The sequence below is a fragment of the Pogona vitticeps genome, chromosome 10 (genome assembly GCF_051106095.1).
Source record: "Pogona vitticeps strain Pit_001003342236 chromosome 10, PviZW2.1, whole genome shotgun sequence".
NCBI classification, from domain to species: Eukaryota; Metazoa; Chordata; class Lepidosauria; order Squamata; family Agamidae; genus Pogona; species Pogona vitticeps.
The window spans coordinates 25159284-25177665 of record NC_135792.1 but is presented as its reverse complement, the minus strand read 5'-3'; the positions used below and the strand labels follow the sequence as shown (position 1 = coordinate 25177665).

General features: G+C 42.7%; 1 protein-coding gene across 1 annotated transcript in view; it reads right to left on the bottom strand.

Moving 5' to 3' along the window:
* NUP93 (nucleoporin 93) overlaps positions 1–18382 on the bottom strand; it is a 68194-nt gene that overhangs the window by 43564 nt on the left and 6248 nt on the right. The window contains exons 2-3 of the mRNA XM_020806125.3: positions 16091–16298; positions 15343–15460 (exon numbers count right to left, since the gene is read on the bottom strand). Coding sequence (XP_020661784.3) covers positions 15343–15460; positions 16091–16269 — 297 coding nt within the window. The 5' untranslated portion in view covers positions 16270–16298. The remainder of the gene's footprint in view (positions 1–15342; positions 15461–16090; positions 16299–18382) is intronic.

Sequence of the window (18382 nt, the reverse complement as noted above, 5' to 3'; positions counted from 1 at the left end):
GAGGTTCAAGAAATCTCCTGCATCTGTGGATTTAGTCCAAAGATATTTGGAAAGTTTTTCTAAACTTATCTGAATTTTTTTAAAGTTTGTTTGAAAAAACTCAGACTCGTCTCTTGCCCCCAAGTCCAAAATCTGGGGTTTTTTTTCTTCTTCTTTCAGGTTGAAATAAATATACTTCCGCTTGAGGAATGCCTATAAAAGAGACAGACAATATTTCAAGTGGCTTTGTCTGCTCTGGAATGAACAGGGAAACTTAAGAGGAGTATGTGGTGTCACATCTTTGAGCTGCAAAAGACAACCACAGAAGTGGCTGCCGTTTGTGAAATTTGGAGATGAACCTTCTTGAAATCTTGGCAGGCTGATTTCTATATAGCTTTCCCATGAAGAACACCGTGCATATACTTCCTGGTCAAAATGCAGTGTCAGGGCACTCATAAGAATCAAGATCATTTTTCAAATCTGGAGGGCTTGTTCCTCTTTTACTTTCGACAGCTCAGTGGTTTAGGTCTCTGGCTGCGGACACAGAGGTTGGGAGTTCAATTCCCCACTGGGCCTCGTTGACAGGGACTGGATTTGACAACCCATCGGGTCTCTTCCAGCTCTGCAGTTCTAACACTGCTATTCTAAAATTATTGTTATTCTATTCCAATCCAGGAAAGCAGGGGAGCAAACAAAATAAAAAATGTAAAAACCTACTTAACAACAATACAGATGTTCTGAGCCAATCCTTGTTGGCAGGCCTAGCCCGATGCTGCATAAATAAAGCAGAATACTTTCTCTGAGGACCTGGCAGAAGTTGTGGTGGAGGGGGCAGACGTGGAATCATCAGGTCTGAAGGCTGTGAGAATTCTGCAAAATAAGGGTTTACAGGTTGTGGTGCAAGGGGACTGCAGTGTAGACAAGTCACAAAAAGATGATAGTAATACCACTCCTGCAGTGCTGGAGTAGGTTGATCTTCGATTTAAGTCTCGGCAAAGACTGTTTTTTGCCTGGGGTACGCAGAGTCTTCCATGAAAACCCCACTCACCAATTAATAGTGTCATTTACTAGGCTGAATAGAGAGCTTGCTCACAGTTGGGCAGCCTAACAGAATGGCAGCTTTTATACACACGAGGCTGAAGCAGGAACCGGTTTTAATTAGAAGCATTTTTTAACAAACAACTCAGGGTATTAATTGCACTCTTGGCCATCAACTGATAATTGAGATGCAATCAAACAAGGAGCAACAAGTGTATATTATTCTAGAAGCACTGTTCTTGTCAGACGTTTGGTCTGCTAGAATGGAAAAAAAGGGGGGCGGGCAGTCCGCACAACATTAAGAGGTGTTGTGAATAGTCAAATTCTTTTCCCCCACTGGACAAAGAAAATAAGAATCATTTCCAATGCATCAACTCAAAGCTGAAAGAGGAGCCTGACAGAAAGCCCCCCCCCCCCCGGTACGGTCAGAACACAACTATGCTTAACTTGGGAGGGGGGGAGAGACAAAATTGCTCGTTCCTAAAACCTGCTGCACAAGTAGCATTGCATGGTCCGCTTATGACACAAGTGCGCTGTTTGCCCTTCCACTGCCAGCAAGGCAGTTCTGGCCCTGCCCCAGCTGTGGAAGCGGCAGCTTCTTACTTTTGTTCTCTGCCAGGGTGAGGCAATCCACTTGCACTCTGAAGATTCAAAGCTCTCCATACTGGTTATGAGCTGACTGGGGAGACAGGGAGGGCGTCTCTTTGATCCCGTAATTAAACAAGGCACCATGTGCCAGGTCTCCCCAGCCCGCTTTAAACAGGACACTGCTGGGGATGCTGTGACACTAACTGCTCCCCCTTGCAGCAACAGCAGTGCGTGTGTGTACAGGCACGGGGCTGGATCAGTCCGGAAGCTGAACATTTTGCTTCATTGATCAAACCCTCCTGCAACATCCTGTGGAAGGCAATTACTTACAAAGGCCTTCCTTTTTGAAAGCACAGAAGGCTAACGGATTATTTCTTTCTCGTTCCCAGGCTACTGTCAGGGCAGGGTGGTCAAACAAGGCCCTCTCTAGTAAAAAATCTCATCTCACTGCAAGGCTAGGCTCTTCCCAGTAGAAATCAAAGGAATATTACATTCAAAGGGCTTTCATATAGACCGTTCAAAGGGAATGTGTCTTTGAGGCAAAAGATTTTTTGCATAACACCATGGTGAGTCAATAGGGCTTTTAAGCTTCAGTGTTCTCTCTCTCTCTCTCTCTCTCTCTCTCTCTCTCTGCCCCCTACACACACAGACTTGCATATAGATGTGCATACCGTCTTTCACATACACACACACTCCTCCTCCTCACATTCTTTATTTTCTTTTCTGCCTTCTTTCATACACATTCCTTCCCTTTCTTCCCCTTCTCTCACATGCACCTTCTTTTTCTCTTACTCCCTCATTCACGCCCCACAAACTCATAAAAACCACCTCCCTCCTTTTTTCATACACATCCTGGTATCACATACTCCACCTCTCCCTTCTCTCTCCCTCTCTCTCACACACTCATACACACCTACCAGTTTTATTATCAGCACTAGGATCCTGGTTAAGCAGGCATGATATCTGAACCCAATTCTACCAGCTTAATAGTGGCAAACAATCAAAAAGACAACTTCATTTATAATATCCACTGCTTAGGTAAAGGTAAAGATTCCCCTTAACATTTAGTCCAGTCGTGTCCGACTCTAGGGTGCGGTGCTCAACCCCGTCTCCAAGCTGTAGAGCCAGCGCTTGTCCAAAGACTATTTCCGTGGTCATGTGGCCAGCGTGACTAGACATGGAACACCGTTACCTTCCCACCATGGTGGTACCTATTCATCTATTCACAGTTTTACATGCTTTCGAACTGCTAGGTTGGCAGGAGCTGGGACAAGCAATGGGAGCTCACTCCATCGCGTGGATTCGATCTTACAACAGCTGGTCCTCTGACCTTGCAGCACAGAAGCCTCTGTAGTTTAACCCTCAGTGCCACCACGTCTCATATCCACTGCTTACTTACTGGATTAACAACAAAATTTTGGACCCAACTCCCAAATCTCTATTGTTTCTCCCCTGAGTATGTGACAAGATATCACATATATTATCTCAGTCCTTAGTTCCAAAGCCAATATGGTGATCAAACTGCTGAATACTTTTTTCCTCACAATCTCTCAGCAGCAGTCATAAAATGTCACAGGTCCTTATATGGTGTTAACAGATTTCCTTTTTAGAGGTAATCAGGCAAAAGCATTGGTGCATGAAATAAAAAAGTCAAAGTCATCACTGTAATAGAAATGTTTCAACAAATAACCCACTATTTTACAAGCATCTTTCAGGAGGTCTCTTCTCAACAGATCAAAAGAAAGGAACCACCTCCACCCTCCCATATTATATCACTTTAATTCATAATTAAGTGGCAGGTTGCAATGCCATGAAGTCACATGCCATGCAGCTCATTCAATTTTGCCCAGGTTAAAAAGAAACTCTCTCAGTTTTAAAATTTCTAAAATTCCATTTTCACAAATCTAATTAACAGAGCCAACTGCAGGGATATCTCATCAGCAGACAGGTAGCTCATCTGAATTAAAAGAAAGAAAGGAAGAAAGAAAAGAAAGAAAAGAAAAGAAAAGAAAAGAAAAGAAAAGAAAAGAAAAGAAAAGAAAAGAAAAGAAAGAAAGAAAGAAAGAAAGAAAGAAAGAAAGAAAGAAAGAAAGAAAGAAAGAAAGAAAGAAAGGGTAGCCAGCCAAATGAGTTTAGAAAGAATTGCCTCAATGCTGACCAGAAACTCCTTGCCAGGTAGAGTCTCCGCAAAAAAGCAAGCAACACATTTTGCAATGCCAATCCTCCCTTTCAGTTCTACTGCTTGGTAACAAGAGCTTCCTAATGGCCTTTGTTCAGTCAGGTAAGCTTTTGCAAACTGTAACATCCGAAAAAGTCGACTACAGTCGATGCCTGTCCATGCCCAATAAGAACCACTGGTCTTTAAGATGTCATAAGACTCCTTGTTGTTTTAACAACAGTATTAATATGAATATATATGATAAATGCTTGCATATGTATCCATCCATGGACATGCACGTCCACACAAAAGGAAGAGGACTGTAATCCATGAAAGCGCATTCTAAAATAAAATCTGTGATTTTTAACAGCATTTAAATAAAAATGCCACAAGATTTCTTTCTTAATTATTTGTTGTGCTGAAACCGACTCACGCGGTTATATATTTGGAAAATGTTACACAGCCAGACTACCAAAATAAACTGGGGGAAGACCAGCTTGGCTATCCTTATGTAAGGCATTAGAAGACTTGAACCAGGGGTGCAAGCAGCAAGCTTGAGGCCCCTTACACTCTGCACCACCAGGAAAACTCTCAAGCTATGGAAATGCCAGCCAAAATGTTCTTCTTTCTACAACATAAGAAGGCAGAAGAGGGACCTTGATTTATCAATAGTTCTCTGAACGATCTGCAGTGGATAAGCAAGGATTTCTGACTGCCTGTTGTTTTAAGACCAGTCCTGATCTCACCTGCAGAGCTACCTCTGGGCTGCCGAAAACACTAGAAGTCTTGGCACTCTTAGTTGTTGTGGGTTTTTCGGGCTCTTTGGCCATGTTCTGAAGGTTGTTCTTCCTAACGTTTCGCCAGTCTCTGCGGCCATGGGCATCTTCAGAGGACAGCACTCTGTGCTCTGGCACTCTGTCTTTGCTGGTCAAATGAGCAGCATCTTCCGCTTGGAACACTTCAGGCTTTTTCACTATGCTCAAGACACTGACCTCAGTGAGTGTGCACACAGGACATTATCTCCCAAGACTAGACTCAAGAGCTCTTCCACCTTCATCAGTAGCTGAAAAATGTGAAAACCAACTGTTTGGGGGGGGGGAAGGTGTGTGTGTATGATTCAAAACAGAAATGGCCTCTCCTGATTTGGGAGGGAGAGAGAGAGAGAATGTCTAAGGGCTGGGGCCAGAAGACCCACCTCCCTAACAGAAAACCTATTTAATTAGAAAAAGGGTTTGAGAAACACAATCAAATCCATGCCCTTTCAGGTCTACCGAGACACCTATTAATTCACCCTCCTGCAGACAGTTTATTATCTCTTGCAATCGCGAGTAACTAAAGAAGTAGAGCAGGGTGACCCAATTTGGCATTGTAATTATTTAAGCCTATAAATAGCCATTGTCACCGTATAAATTAAAATGCTATATGGTAATGCCCTCCTTTTCCCAGTTCCTAAAATCCAAGCTGTGCTGAAATATGCTGGCACATAAGATGCTACAATAGCAACCATAGTGCACAAGCAGGATGCAGAGTTAAAGCAAACGGCTGTTTTTAATACCGGAAGGACAATGCATCTATGCAGCTTGTCCCTCACTACAGCATGCCAAAAAATGGAATCCGTAAAAATCCAGAGCAATGAGTCGAAGGATGCTACTCATGAGAAGCAGAAAAAGCATGTCACAGAGCCACTGCCCTGGATACAGTATGATTCACAACAGCCTGTGAGATCCATTCATCTAGCTAAGCTTAGAAGTGGGTGGTTGTAACACTCCCACTTTGGCTGGTTAAGCCTTGACCATATGAAATACTTTCTAAACGTAATATATACAGTTACAATACAAACCCCTACAAAGCAGATCATCGTAAAGTGAAAAATCGGTTCCCAAAGCAGAGAACTGATCAACGTTAAGCGAAATTCCCCCATCTAAACATTGTTTTGCGATTGCAAAAACTTCAACGTTACACAGATTTGTCGTCAAGCGGGGTAATCGTCCAGCGGGGCACCACTGTATTATAGATGACAAAACAAAGTTTTTTTAAAAAAGTTTTTAAAAAGTGGTGGCACCTTAAAGACTAACTTTTATATATTATTTTAACGTGAGCTTTCATGGAAAAGTAAATTTCATTAGACATGGTTTATGAATGTGGGATATTGTGCTTCTGTACTCAGAAGGCCAGGAAATGGCCTGATATTGTGGCACAATACCATACCCACTTTGCCAGCAAGAAAAAGAATACCAGGCTTTACACATGTCGACAACACCCATGGTAGTCATCACAACAGCCCTACAGGACACCTCTTCTGCTTGCTACCATTCACAAAGTGATACCATGCAAGAGGAAATCCCTAGAACCTGACTTCTTTTTTAATCAGTTTTCAACAGTTAACTATTTCCCACCAAACACAAAGCAATTATCAGGGCAGTTTTTCTGATAATGTACAAAACTTCCAGTGGATAACAACAGTTCTAATCTTGAAGGAGACAAGATGAGCGAATGCGTAGGCAGGAAAGATTCTATGAGGCAACACACAGACGTTAAAAGGATGTTCGTATCTTCAGCTCGCGGTACCCGCTTCTCACAGGACAAACCTGAGTAATGTACACTAAAGAGCCCCTTCTTCTAGTATTGGCAGGGCAATAAATATTAAAACAAAGGAAACTGCAGGCTTCATCTGCTTTTAAAATTAAACCCACATTAGAATGTTAGGATGGATGGCCAATGTCCATTATAAACTGCAGGGCTGCAACCTACCCTGGCCCAAAGCCAAAGCCCTAATGGACGTTCAAGGCACCGAGTAAAGGAAATGATTCTGTATTAATGTCTACAAATAAGTCAACAATCAATGCTTCAGTATTACCGTAAAATGTGATGCACCCTTTGAAACCAGCCTTCCATTAAAAGGCCTAGCGTCAGCTTCAAACAATTCAGCAGAGAACCTGAAGCTCAACTTAAGTTTCCCCGCTATCAAAACAGAGTCGCTTTCCTAAATTATTAAGAGCTTTAACACTACACACCTTATACCCTATGGCCAAGAAAGAGTTCTTTTTAAAAACCCAGTCTTTCAAAGAGTAAATTAACATGGCAGCTCAGCAGCTAGGCAAAAATTAGTGGCAAGAGATTAACTGCTGTATTTTTTTACAGCAGTTCTCAATTCAATGTGGAATTTCTTAACCAGCCTTACTGGATGAGGGGGGGGGGATGGAAAGAAAGGGAATCTCCCCCCCCCCCCCCCCCAGGTAAGGCATACAATTGAACAGGAAGCCATTTCACCAATACAGCTGAGCTGATGCTAGGCAGATTGGCTTGGCCAGAAACAACAGCACTTCTTGCCCAAGGAAAGTGGCTGATTATTGGGGCAGGATCAAGTCTTCTGCCTCAGCAGTAAGTCAGATATGTGAATGAGTAAATTGAAATTGGGATTAGGAAACACAGACCTCTGAAGAGCTGTGGCCCATAGAAAGTGAGTGGCAATCAGCCTGTGGTATGACAAGATCTTTAACTGAACTATTGTGATTCTAAGCATTCAGACAAATGTGCATAATGCAAAACACTGACACATTGCCAGCTGTACAGAAAACAGGGGTAGCATCTTAAATGAAACCATACCACTGGTGAATACAACTGAGTGCTATGCATAGTGGCACTCAGTTGTTTTTTTAAAAAAGCTTACTTCTCCAAATAAGGGATTGGAGGTTTTGGGCAGAAAGCTTGGATTAGAACAGAACCACAAGTACCATAAAAATCAAACCCCCCCCCCAAAAAAAGAGCAAAGTGTGCTGCTATATACTGTCCCATGGCACTTAAAGCACTCTCTGGGTGGTTTACAATTTCATTACAAGACTACACAGGGCCTCCCCAGTAATCCAGGTACTCAATTTACTGACCTCAGAAGGATGGAAGGCTGAGTGAACCTCAAGCCAGCTACCTGGGATTGAACTCGAGTCACAAGCAGACAAGCTTTGACTGCAGCACTGCAGTTTAACCACTGCACCACAAAGCTCCCATATTTAGAAGACATCCCCACATTTTTTAATGTAGTAAACTAAGCAAACTGATACTGAGACTGCATTGATTCCCCACCTGTTGTAGGCTGCTGATGGCTGCTACAGGAGCAAAAATAACTAAAAGTAATGGAGGGTGCTTCTCCTTTCTAAATTGTTCATTTATTTGCTCCAGAGGGAGAGTACACTAAGCTGTTGTACAAGCATCCAGCTTGTTGGCTTCCCTTGCTTCTTCCAGCACAAGAAGAGTGGCTTTCATTTCAGTTTTCACCTAGCCAGAGTTTAGTGTTATGTCCAAACCATGACAAACTGTGCTTAGTGATTACTGGAGTTTACAGAAACTTGCCAACCTTATAAACTGTATTCTTCAGAAACCAACATGAATGTAAACATGCAGCTTTGGGTCAAAGGAACCAGAAAATGAGATGCCTTCCCTGCAACATGACGTGTCTTTTACCCTAATGGAATATTCCTTAATCTGATGATGTCTAGTAAGCAGTAAGTGGTGCCCTCATGATTATTTTACAATATAAGGCTGACTTAAGATTTCTTAAAATGAGACTTGAAGAACACTGAACATCTTCAGCTTAGAACTTATAAATTAGAAATAAAAGCGAGAAGTACTTCTATGGCTTCGGTTCTTGCACCAATAACACAGAACAGATCCATTATAAGCTGTTAAAGATACATATAATTTTAGCCATTAAGATTTATCCACTTTTGGTAACTCGGAGCAGAACGATCAGAAGCAAACCAGGCGAACTGCTGCCTAGACATGTTCTGTTCTGGTAGCTACAGAAAAGCTCTTATTTTCTGCAGAGGTTTCAGCATGATGAAACTCAAGACCTATCACCGAGGGCCTCTGGAAACAACAGATTATGTTCTGAACTGACAATGCCAAATGAAATATTCATGAATTGCATTAGCGTACCAAAGGCTACATTTTGGACAGGCACGGAGCCCAGCCCGCATCTTGCACTTAAGAGACATCTGAAGGCTGCTTGCTTGCTGACAAAAGTGGGATTGTCAAAGACAAGGCAAATGCTGGCCCATCCTCGTACAATCTATCAACGAGGACCACAGAAACATAAGGAAGCAAAGAAAAGATGGGGTACCTGCCCACTTCATCTGACTCCCCACTTCAGTAGGGATTCCAAAGTAGCAGTGGAACTGATCATATGGGGGGTGGGGGTGGGGGTGGGTTCCTGGTGTCGTAACGTCACTTTCACTGCTACTTCCTGTGATTTTTGGGGTGCACGCAGTCCACACACAATTGTTTTGGTTTTTGTTTACTGCTGTTTTCCTCAATGACCAAAACAGCAACACTATTTTTGTTTTAAAGGATTTGTTATGCCATCTAAAAGATGGAGAATCACATTTTCCAATCATCAAGGAATGCTCATCAACATTAGGGAGATTTCACAGAAATAGAATACATAATATTTCAACCGCAGAAAGGAGACTGACCCTCGTTTTATGGGCACTTCTTACTCTGGGGTGGATGGTTCATCTTCAAAGGTCTTGCCGGCCACAAGGAGAGGTAAAATTACCAAGGGAATGGCAGACTGGTGGCTTACAGGAGATGCAGTGTTCTCACCTTGGGGCCATAAAACACTATTATTCAAGACAGACTTTGCTTGAAATAGCCACTGGAATAAATCACCAGCAGACTCCATGCCCAGAGGAGTATGCTGATGAGAGGGTTTCCTAGCTCAGAAACTCTGCAGTCGATGCCTACCAAGGTCTGAGGACTGCAGGGGTGACAAGCGTTTTCTTCTCAGGAGGTTTAAGAGAGAGATACGTAAAAATATGTGGATAACTCATTAAAGCTTTTAAAGCAGTTCTGGCACCACATGAGAACAGTTTCTTAAAGTAAAAAAAAAAGACAACAAAAAACAAAACAAAATAAGCCCTCCTTTAGAAAAAGATAAACTGTCCAATGCAATTCATTTTATTTGCAAGGCAGTCAAAACAGGTTTCCTAAGAAAGATGTCTCGCCATGTCCAACACCAAGAGAGATTCCGAAAGCCTCTAACTAGACAGACCGAATAGTCAAAGCTATGGTTTTCCCTGTAGTGATGTACGGAAGTGAGAGCTGGACCATAAAGACCGCTGAAGAATTGATGCTTTTGAACTGTGGTGTTGGAGGAGGCTCTTGAGAGTCCCCTGGACTGCAAGGAGAACAAACCTATCCATTCTAAAGGAAATCAAGCCTGAGTGCTCACTGTAAGGACAGATCCTGTAGCTGAGGCTCCAATCCTTTGGCCATCTCATGAGAAGAGAAGACTCCCTGGAAAAGACCTTGATGTTGGGAAAGAGTAAAGGCAAGAGGAGAAGGGGATGACAGAGGATGAGATGGATGGACAGGGTCATCAAAGCGACCAACATGAATTTGACCCAACTCCGGGAGGCAGTGGAAGACAGGAAGGCCTGGTGTGCTCTGGTCCATGGGGTCACCAAGAGTCGGACACGACTAAAAGACTAAACAACAACAAAAAGACAGACTGGACAATGGCTAGCCCTAACATTAGGAAGAGTGAAGGTGGCAGATGTATAATGGCAACAGTGAGAGAGCTCCTACCGTTCTTCCTATGAGCCTGGGCCTCTTCCTCGAGAGCAATGCAAAGCCAAAAGTAAAGTGTGCTCCTGATCTACCACCCCATAGCACTGAAAGCACTCTCTGGGTGGTTTACAATTGAATTATGCAGGCTATACATTGCCCTCCCCACCAGCAAGCTGGGCACTCAATTGACCGACCTCAGAACGATGAGTGAACCTCAGTCCGGCTACCTGGGATGGAACCCTGATCTTGAGCAGAGTTTTGGCTGCAGGACCGCTGTTCAACCACTGCGCCATGAGGCAGGTGTGCCACACCACATGGCTCATCCTATAAACCTAAACTGGCCTAGCACACTCCAGGGTGGTGTCTGTGTATGGGATGATGTCCCACTGTGACCGCTGAAGGTTCAGCTCCAATTCAGTCCGGTTCTCTGTGCTCATGTAACGGAAAAGAGTGCCATCGTGTCCTTTTTCTCAGATAGCCAGACAGCTTGGGGACCACCCTTGCGGGAGCAAGATAAAGCACTGCAAAGGTAACCAAAGCAGCTTCTGTACATTTCCCTTTCATCCCAAAGTTCCTTTGTTGGGGCTCAGCTTTGTTTCACCTTCCTAGCAAAAGATAAAAAAAGACAAACACATATAAAATAAAACAAACACCGAGGGCCATTATTTTTCCTTACAAATAAATATTTGGTAGTACCTTAGTTTTTCACGGGCCCTCCAGGGACCACGAAAGGCTGCCTGAAGCATCAAATTTGCCTCAGATATAAAAAGAGATGCATTCACTGCTAACTGTTGAAGGTCTTTTTCCTTCTCAAAATAGTAAGCGCACGGTTTCCTAATCAGGGCTGCTTGCAACCTACGCCGTAGTTTGTATGAACAACCATGAAACCAAAGGACCAAAACAGGAATGTGTGCAGACTACAAAATACGCAAGTAACATTTTTAAAAGATCATCTCTGAGCAGCTAAAGAATGAAGTGGATTCCCTGCAGATAGAACCACAGGAAAAAGCATTTAGCTCGGTATAACAGATTTTACATAATGCTATTAAGCCTGTCAACTTACTGGCAAGTCTGAAGCTAAAGACTTCAAAACAGAAAAAATAACTGTTGACTTTCTGTACCACTAAAGTAGCCCTATAGTAAGCATCACTGTACTTATTACTAGAAATGTGTTTCACATTTACAGAATGTGTCATCTTTAATTCCAGGCAGATTAATTTAGAATTTCACTAAGTGCATACTAATATGTGAAATGTAGCAGCAGTGTCAAGACAAAATCAAATGAAACAGTGAAAAAGGAGGGCTGCAGAAAAGAGTCAAGTCTTCTTTGTCTATGCCTTGAATTGCTTCTCTCACATAATGATTTGGCAGCGTGCATCTCAAATATTGTAAAGGAAAACTTGAAGTGTAATGCAAAGCCTTGAGTTCGCAAATATGGGTTATTAGATACTAAAACTAAGGGCTGACAGAACCTTATTTAAGCTTAAGTACATTTTGTCCTGATTTAGATGGCACAAGAAACTGCAGGATATATGGAACTGAAACAACAACTTCTAAGCCCATTTCCACAACCATGCTGGAGAGATGGAGAAACACCCAAGGCTCTGGGCAGCTTATTCTCCTAACGGCACATCATTGTGTAAGATTACACCTGAACAAGGCCACAGTCCCATTTGAAAGTGGACTGGGCTAGCAAGCAGCATCCCAGTGAATCTTCAATAGTTGTTTCCACCACTCCCTGCGTAAGTCATGTAACAGCTCTTTGGCACATCACCAGAAAGCAAGGAAAAAGCTTTCCAACCGAAATCGCATCCAGCCATCTTCTCTTATGCTAGTGTTGCTCCTGACCTTTTAGGTTTCTTACATCCATTTAACTAGATAGAACAAAATGGCTCAAAAACTCTATTATTAGTAGTGAGTCTCAGGGTAGTGAGGACAGAAATACTTAATGTGTTCTTTTAGCTACCCTATGAGACTCATGGCAAGTGGGGGGGGGAAATCAGTTGCTATGGAAAGAGAACATGGATCTAATCTCTGCAGTCTTTTTTTTTTTTCCATTAATCATTGCACTGTGGTACTCTTCTTCATGAATGCAGCAGGCTCCAGAGAAGAGAGGAAAAGAGACAAACTTGCAATTTCCTGCTTTACCAAAGATTTGCTACTGGATTTCATAAATCTGATATATTCATTTTTTTTAAAAAAGTTTGTTTTTTTGCAAGCCTTTAAAGTTCTCAATACAAAAAAGAGAACTCATAGCATCATCTCTACAGTTGTCATCAGAAGGATGACAGCTGGAAAAGAAAAATTTAAAGGATCAGCATACTTCACAAAGGACCATTCATTCAATCCACACCTGCTCTGCACTGCAGAACAGACCATTTGTGATCATGTGGAACCTGCAAAAAAACAAACAAAAAAAAACCAAAACAAAAAAAAACTCCAAGAGAAACAAGAGGCTCTGTCACATTAAACTCACGTTAATTGAAGCAAAACACACCTTTAACAAAGGCTACTGGATGCAATTATTTAATGTTCTGCATAACACCAATATGTCACTAGCTGTGCAAGTAAATCGGGTTGGCTTCTTTCGCCTTTTACTGCAGAACGCAGTGGACACATGAGGAAAGTAACTGATGGGCGGCTGATGAATCCTTTGTTAAAGGGATCTTGGTGGGACACAGCAAGGAACATTTTATGTTGTGGAAATAGAGTTGAGAGGAATACAGGAAAATGTAGTAGGCTTTTGCTCTGCACATGGGTGGACCAGATGCACTCCAAGCGCCATCCAACTTGATTACTCCACGTCTGCTCCTCCCTTGCACAGAACACCAAAGCCAGCCAAGAAGAAATTCGTCTCACTCACAAATGACAGGAATCAACTACGAGATTCCCATCTGATTCCTCTTACAGAAATCACCTCCACAAGGACCCTCTTTTTGATATATATATAATAATCATCTAAGGTTTATGACTGTTAAATAATTCATGGAAAACGAACACAATTTGGCAGTTTTGCCTCTCTCAAGTGAACAGCAAAAAGTATGGTTTAAAACAGAGGTTTGGGACACCAGGACGCACCCATTTGTTAACCGAAGCAGGAAAGGAAGCTGTGAGGCAGAGATCTTAGGCAAACTGAGACTACTGCACCACTGAAAACCCAGCTTTTACAGGGCAGGATTCCCAGCAAAGCATTCATCTACACAAAAAGAGGAGTGAATAAATTCTAGCCATGGGACTTTAATGGCTCGTTTTTTTTCTTTCTTTCCATTTTCATGTTCCTTCACCGATTCCCAGAAGAGATGAAATGATTTGTATTCATGAAAGAAGGATACATTAAAATTTCATGTTTTTTTCATGTTCTCCCCTCTTTCATTTAAGCTTTCTTTCCACCTGTGTCTGCCAAATCACCAAGGGTATTTTTTTTTTCATTTGATAACACCGCGAAGACTCCTGCAAACAGCCAGTCAGGATACCCAGGAGGGGAACAGGTATTTCGCCGGTGGAAAAGGACCTGCATGAGTTGGAACCCAGATAGCGAGAGTGCTCTTTGCTTCCCAGTCCTTCCTTGTGAGTCAGGTTACTGTGTGATGCTGAGCTCCTTCTCGTGGATCTCATTTCCTGGATTACGCTGCCTGTCTGACTATAGGCCTCAAAGAGAAAGCCTCTGCCTCTTCGTTCGAAAGAACTGGGGTGTGGTATCCAATCCACAGCTGCCTCCGCTGTAACTTTAAAACAACAGCTCTAATGCAGCCTGCATCTTTTATGACTTACATCTAAGAAAGCCATCTGTGGCAACATCCATCTTGCCACGAACTTTTGGACTTTAAGTTCTTCACACTGATACATGCCTGAGGAAGTGGGCAGTCCTGATCCGTGAAAGCTTGCATATTCTATGATGATTTTTTAAATGGTGTATAAAGACACAGCCTGTTCTTGTATTTTTATTGACTGCACGGCTCCCTTTTATTTCGCTCAAAATTCAGAACACGATAAAACTCAAATCCTATTTCTGGGCTCAAAACGACACAAGCAAGGTCAACGGATGGACAGAATAGCCTGCATGCATTTCTTCTAAACTGGCTACTTTCAAAAATGAATCTCTGCAAACCTGGGATTTTCCAGTTTAACAAAAATAAATAAAATAAAAGACTACAGATGTGTGACATAAACAAATTGTCAGGAGCACAGAAGAAGCCACTTTGTGAGAAGTCAAACTATGGGTTCCTCGAGCTCTATATTCTTCTGCGATGATTGGATGATTAAGAGTAGCTTTCAGTCTCTAAATCAATCCTTCCCCAGCTTGTGGTCCCAGATGTTCTCAGACCCTGACTCTCAGGAGCCCTGATCATTGGCTGTGGTAGCCAGGGCTTCGGGGAGATGTAATCCAATGAAACCAGGACATCAAGCTTCAGAACGGCATTCAAAGGTTTCAGACAGAAGTCTTTCCAAGCCTCTCTAAAGATGTCAACCATTGATTGAATTTTGGAATCTTTTAGCCTGCACAGCATGTGCTTTACGACAGAGCTGTGGTTCTTGTCTTAAAGAACAAGGAGGGGCATCATAGGAGATCTGCACAACAGCTCTGACCCCTGGGAACTTTTCACAACGAGCAGTCCTCAAACCTGCACACAGAAATCCCAATTACTGCAGCAGAAAGGTGGCTGGGGTGTGGAATTGTTTTCTAACAACCTCTCCTCCAGCAATAACCTCATGCACCAAACATTGCATATCCTAACATCTGAAGCATCAAAATATTTAAATATGAAATTCTTAAGTGCTTGCACCTCTTTCTAAGCAACCTGTCAGTCATTTACTCTTCTTAGAAAAGAACATTCTTTCTTTTTGGAGGGGGGGGGTATATGGAATCTGGAGCATTTTCACACAATTTCACCAAAATAACCTATATACATATACATATATGAAGTGTTGCAAACTAGGCAGAGATCAGGAACTGTGAGAAACTGTGATGGCACCTCTTCACCATCTACCTTAGAGCTTGCACAAATATACCCTACCTGTATATCTGTGTCTTTCACGGGCTCTAGAGGCTCAAATGTGGTCACTGCACTCAGGCTTTCCAACCGCTGAGATATGTGGGAAATGTCAAGCCCTCGGGACCCAAGAAGAACCGAGCTACAAAAGAGATAAAGAGAGAGGGAGGATAAGACGTCAGCTGCTTCCCAAAGAGAAATAAAGCCCCTGGAGTTTTGAGACACAACTTTTTATATCACAGCAACATATTGCTACCAGCCTACATGGCAATCCTACACATGCTTACTGGGAATTCCACTAGACCAGTGGAGGCAAACCTTTTTCAGCTCGAGTGCCCAAAATGAGGGGATAGGGAAGAAACCAGTGGCTGCCATGCCACCCGGAAGACCTGAACCAGAACAGGAAGTAGCAGTTTCAGGGGAAATCATGGGGATGGACAGTTAAAGGGGGAATCATGGGGACGGACAGGAAGTTAAAGGGAGAAATCATGGGGACAGACAGGAAGTTAAAGGGAGAAATCATGGGGACAGACAGGAAGTTAAAGGACCGAGAACAGGAAGAGAAAGGGGGAATGCCAGCTGCAGCCACTTCAAAAGGTTTGCCGCGTGCCAGAAGAAAGGGCTTCGTGTGCTAGCTGTGACACGTGTGCCATAGGTTCGCCATCACTGCACTAGATCTTCTCCCTAATAAGATTTGCTTAAGACTGCAGCCTGAGCACCCAAACATGGGATAGAAAATTTTAAAGACGCCCCCCCCCCCCCAAAAACTTACGCTTTGACATCTGCTGTCTCCTGTGAGGTGCGGGTGAGAGTCCGAGAGCGTAGGCGCTCTCCAGCCTGCTGTATCTCTTGGAGATTCCGTTCGACATGAGGAAGTTCGGCAATGCCTTCGGTCTCTGCTGCCAGCTGCTCTGCCTGCTGCAGGAGCTCACCAAACCCTTCGGCATCCATTGGCAAGGCCGGTTGCTAATATGGAAAACCTAAGGAAAGGAGGAGCGGAGGATGGCATTTCAAAAAAGGAATGAAAGGTATCCTCAGACCAGCACCATCAACAGTATGTTGCCTTATCACTACCTCTTATCAACAGTTATGAACAAATCAGCCGTGAAGAGCTTCACCGGAAGAAAGAAAATATCTGCTAGTCTGCCTTTTTTTTACTAACTTATTGGTTTTATTTCAGAACAGGGAAACCCAAGACTCTTGTGTTAAAATAAGAGAAATAGCTCGACTACAGCTGCTGCCTCTCTACATTGCCATCATGAAAATAAATAAATAAATAAATAAATAAATAAATAAATAAATAAATAAATAAATAAATAAATAAATAAATAAATAAAAGGAACAATTTCTCTGTACAAATAATCCATATTCTCAAATGATAACTCAGCTATTCCAATCTCCTACATAAGCATCCTCAAAATAAGGTAAGAATCTCAGTTACTGTGTCAGTTTTCAAGAACAGCATCAGTGTTAAGACTTGCAGGAATAATTATGTGAGGTTGCACCACAACATACACCTGTAACGGCTGAAGCATGGAGAACCTGCATCTCTAAAACAAAAGATGCTCTTCTCCCCACTGAAAATTTCTGAAAACAACCTCTCATGCCATTAAAATCTCAATGGGGGCAGGGGGGACACCTAATAAACAACACAGGTGGGGGCATGCAAACAGGAATTCTGTATTTCGTGTGCCAGCACTCTATCTCTGTCACTTTCAGTTAAATCTCAAGATGGGTGAACTCTGAAGGCCTTAGCAGGCATGGAGATTCATGGAGGAGGCAGTCCTCAGTCTACACAACCAGGCCCTCTGGGTCTAAAAGGTCAAAAAAGAGCACCTGGAAGCAAGTATGATTCCAACAGAGTTGCTGTTCTTTTAAAGCCACTAGATAATTGGCCTGCAATGGTGAGCACCCATTAGCAAGACGTCATCTGCCTTCTGCACCATCTACGCTAGAGACAGAATGACATATAATACTTTTCACAATCCAATAAGATATGACTAGTATGCAAGTAACCATGGCCAGACCATGTCCTCCCTTCAAGGGGGTACACAACTGGAAACTCGAGTTGGAGGTTAATACTATGGATAACAGGTGCTGTCTGTGTCTCAGCAGCATTACTGCCGTGCCAGGGGGTTGTCCAGACCAGGGAAAGCAACGTTAAAACTGGTTCACCAGCACGACTTCGCCATTCTTTACCTGAACATCAGAAATACTTGATGAAGGATGGAGCTGTCTGGCCAAGCTACTTCTAGAAACTAAACAGTTAACCCACTACTCCATCCACGTTATTATGTGGATTTAGTTGGATAATTTTTATTTATTCTGATAAAGTGGGGAGAAACTATTGTGGGACCTTGCTTGCTTCTGTTACTCTTTTGATGTCCAGCCTTCTGAACTGTGTGCAGTCTCTGTACAGAGAAAACACTCCTCTTCAGCTCACTGCTTTGAATGCAGAAAGGGAATAGGAGAAGGGATGAACGAGGATGTCATGCTTGCTTTTCTTGGGCATTTAAGCTGTCTGACACCATTATGCCTGAAGAAGGACCAGGGTGAGCTTTTATCTGTCAGCTTCGTGCTCCTGCCACCATCTAGATTTGTGGACAATAATGACCCATGCCCACCTACCTTACATGGCTATTTGAAAGATTAATTAGTCAAATGTGAAGCACTTTGAGTGCAGCCAACAAGCTGGCACTTAAGTGAAGCATTTGAAGAACTCTCTCCTGCTTCACACTCCACAAACCTCAACTCTATGACAGATGTTCTCCATGGTTGCAAGTCCTGTGTTTCACAGGGGCTAGGTTTTTACAGCCAGAATTGAACTAATTACTTGGGTGGGGATTATTCATCTAACTTTTTATGCCTTCCAGTTGCACATTCTGTAATATACATACATATATTTCTGGAGGAAAAAAGCAAAATAGCAGCTATGGGTCTTGTATCTGAAGCTGCATGGCTCAGCTTGAAGCAAGCTCCAAGTTACATTTGAAGCTCTGATGGATTTTTGAGGGAAGATTTACGAGCAGAAACTGGCAGGAATCTAATACTCAATCATGGTTAT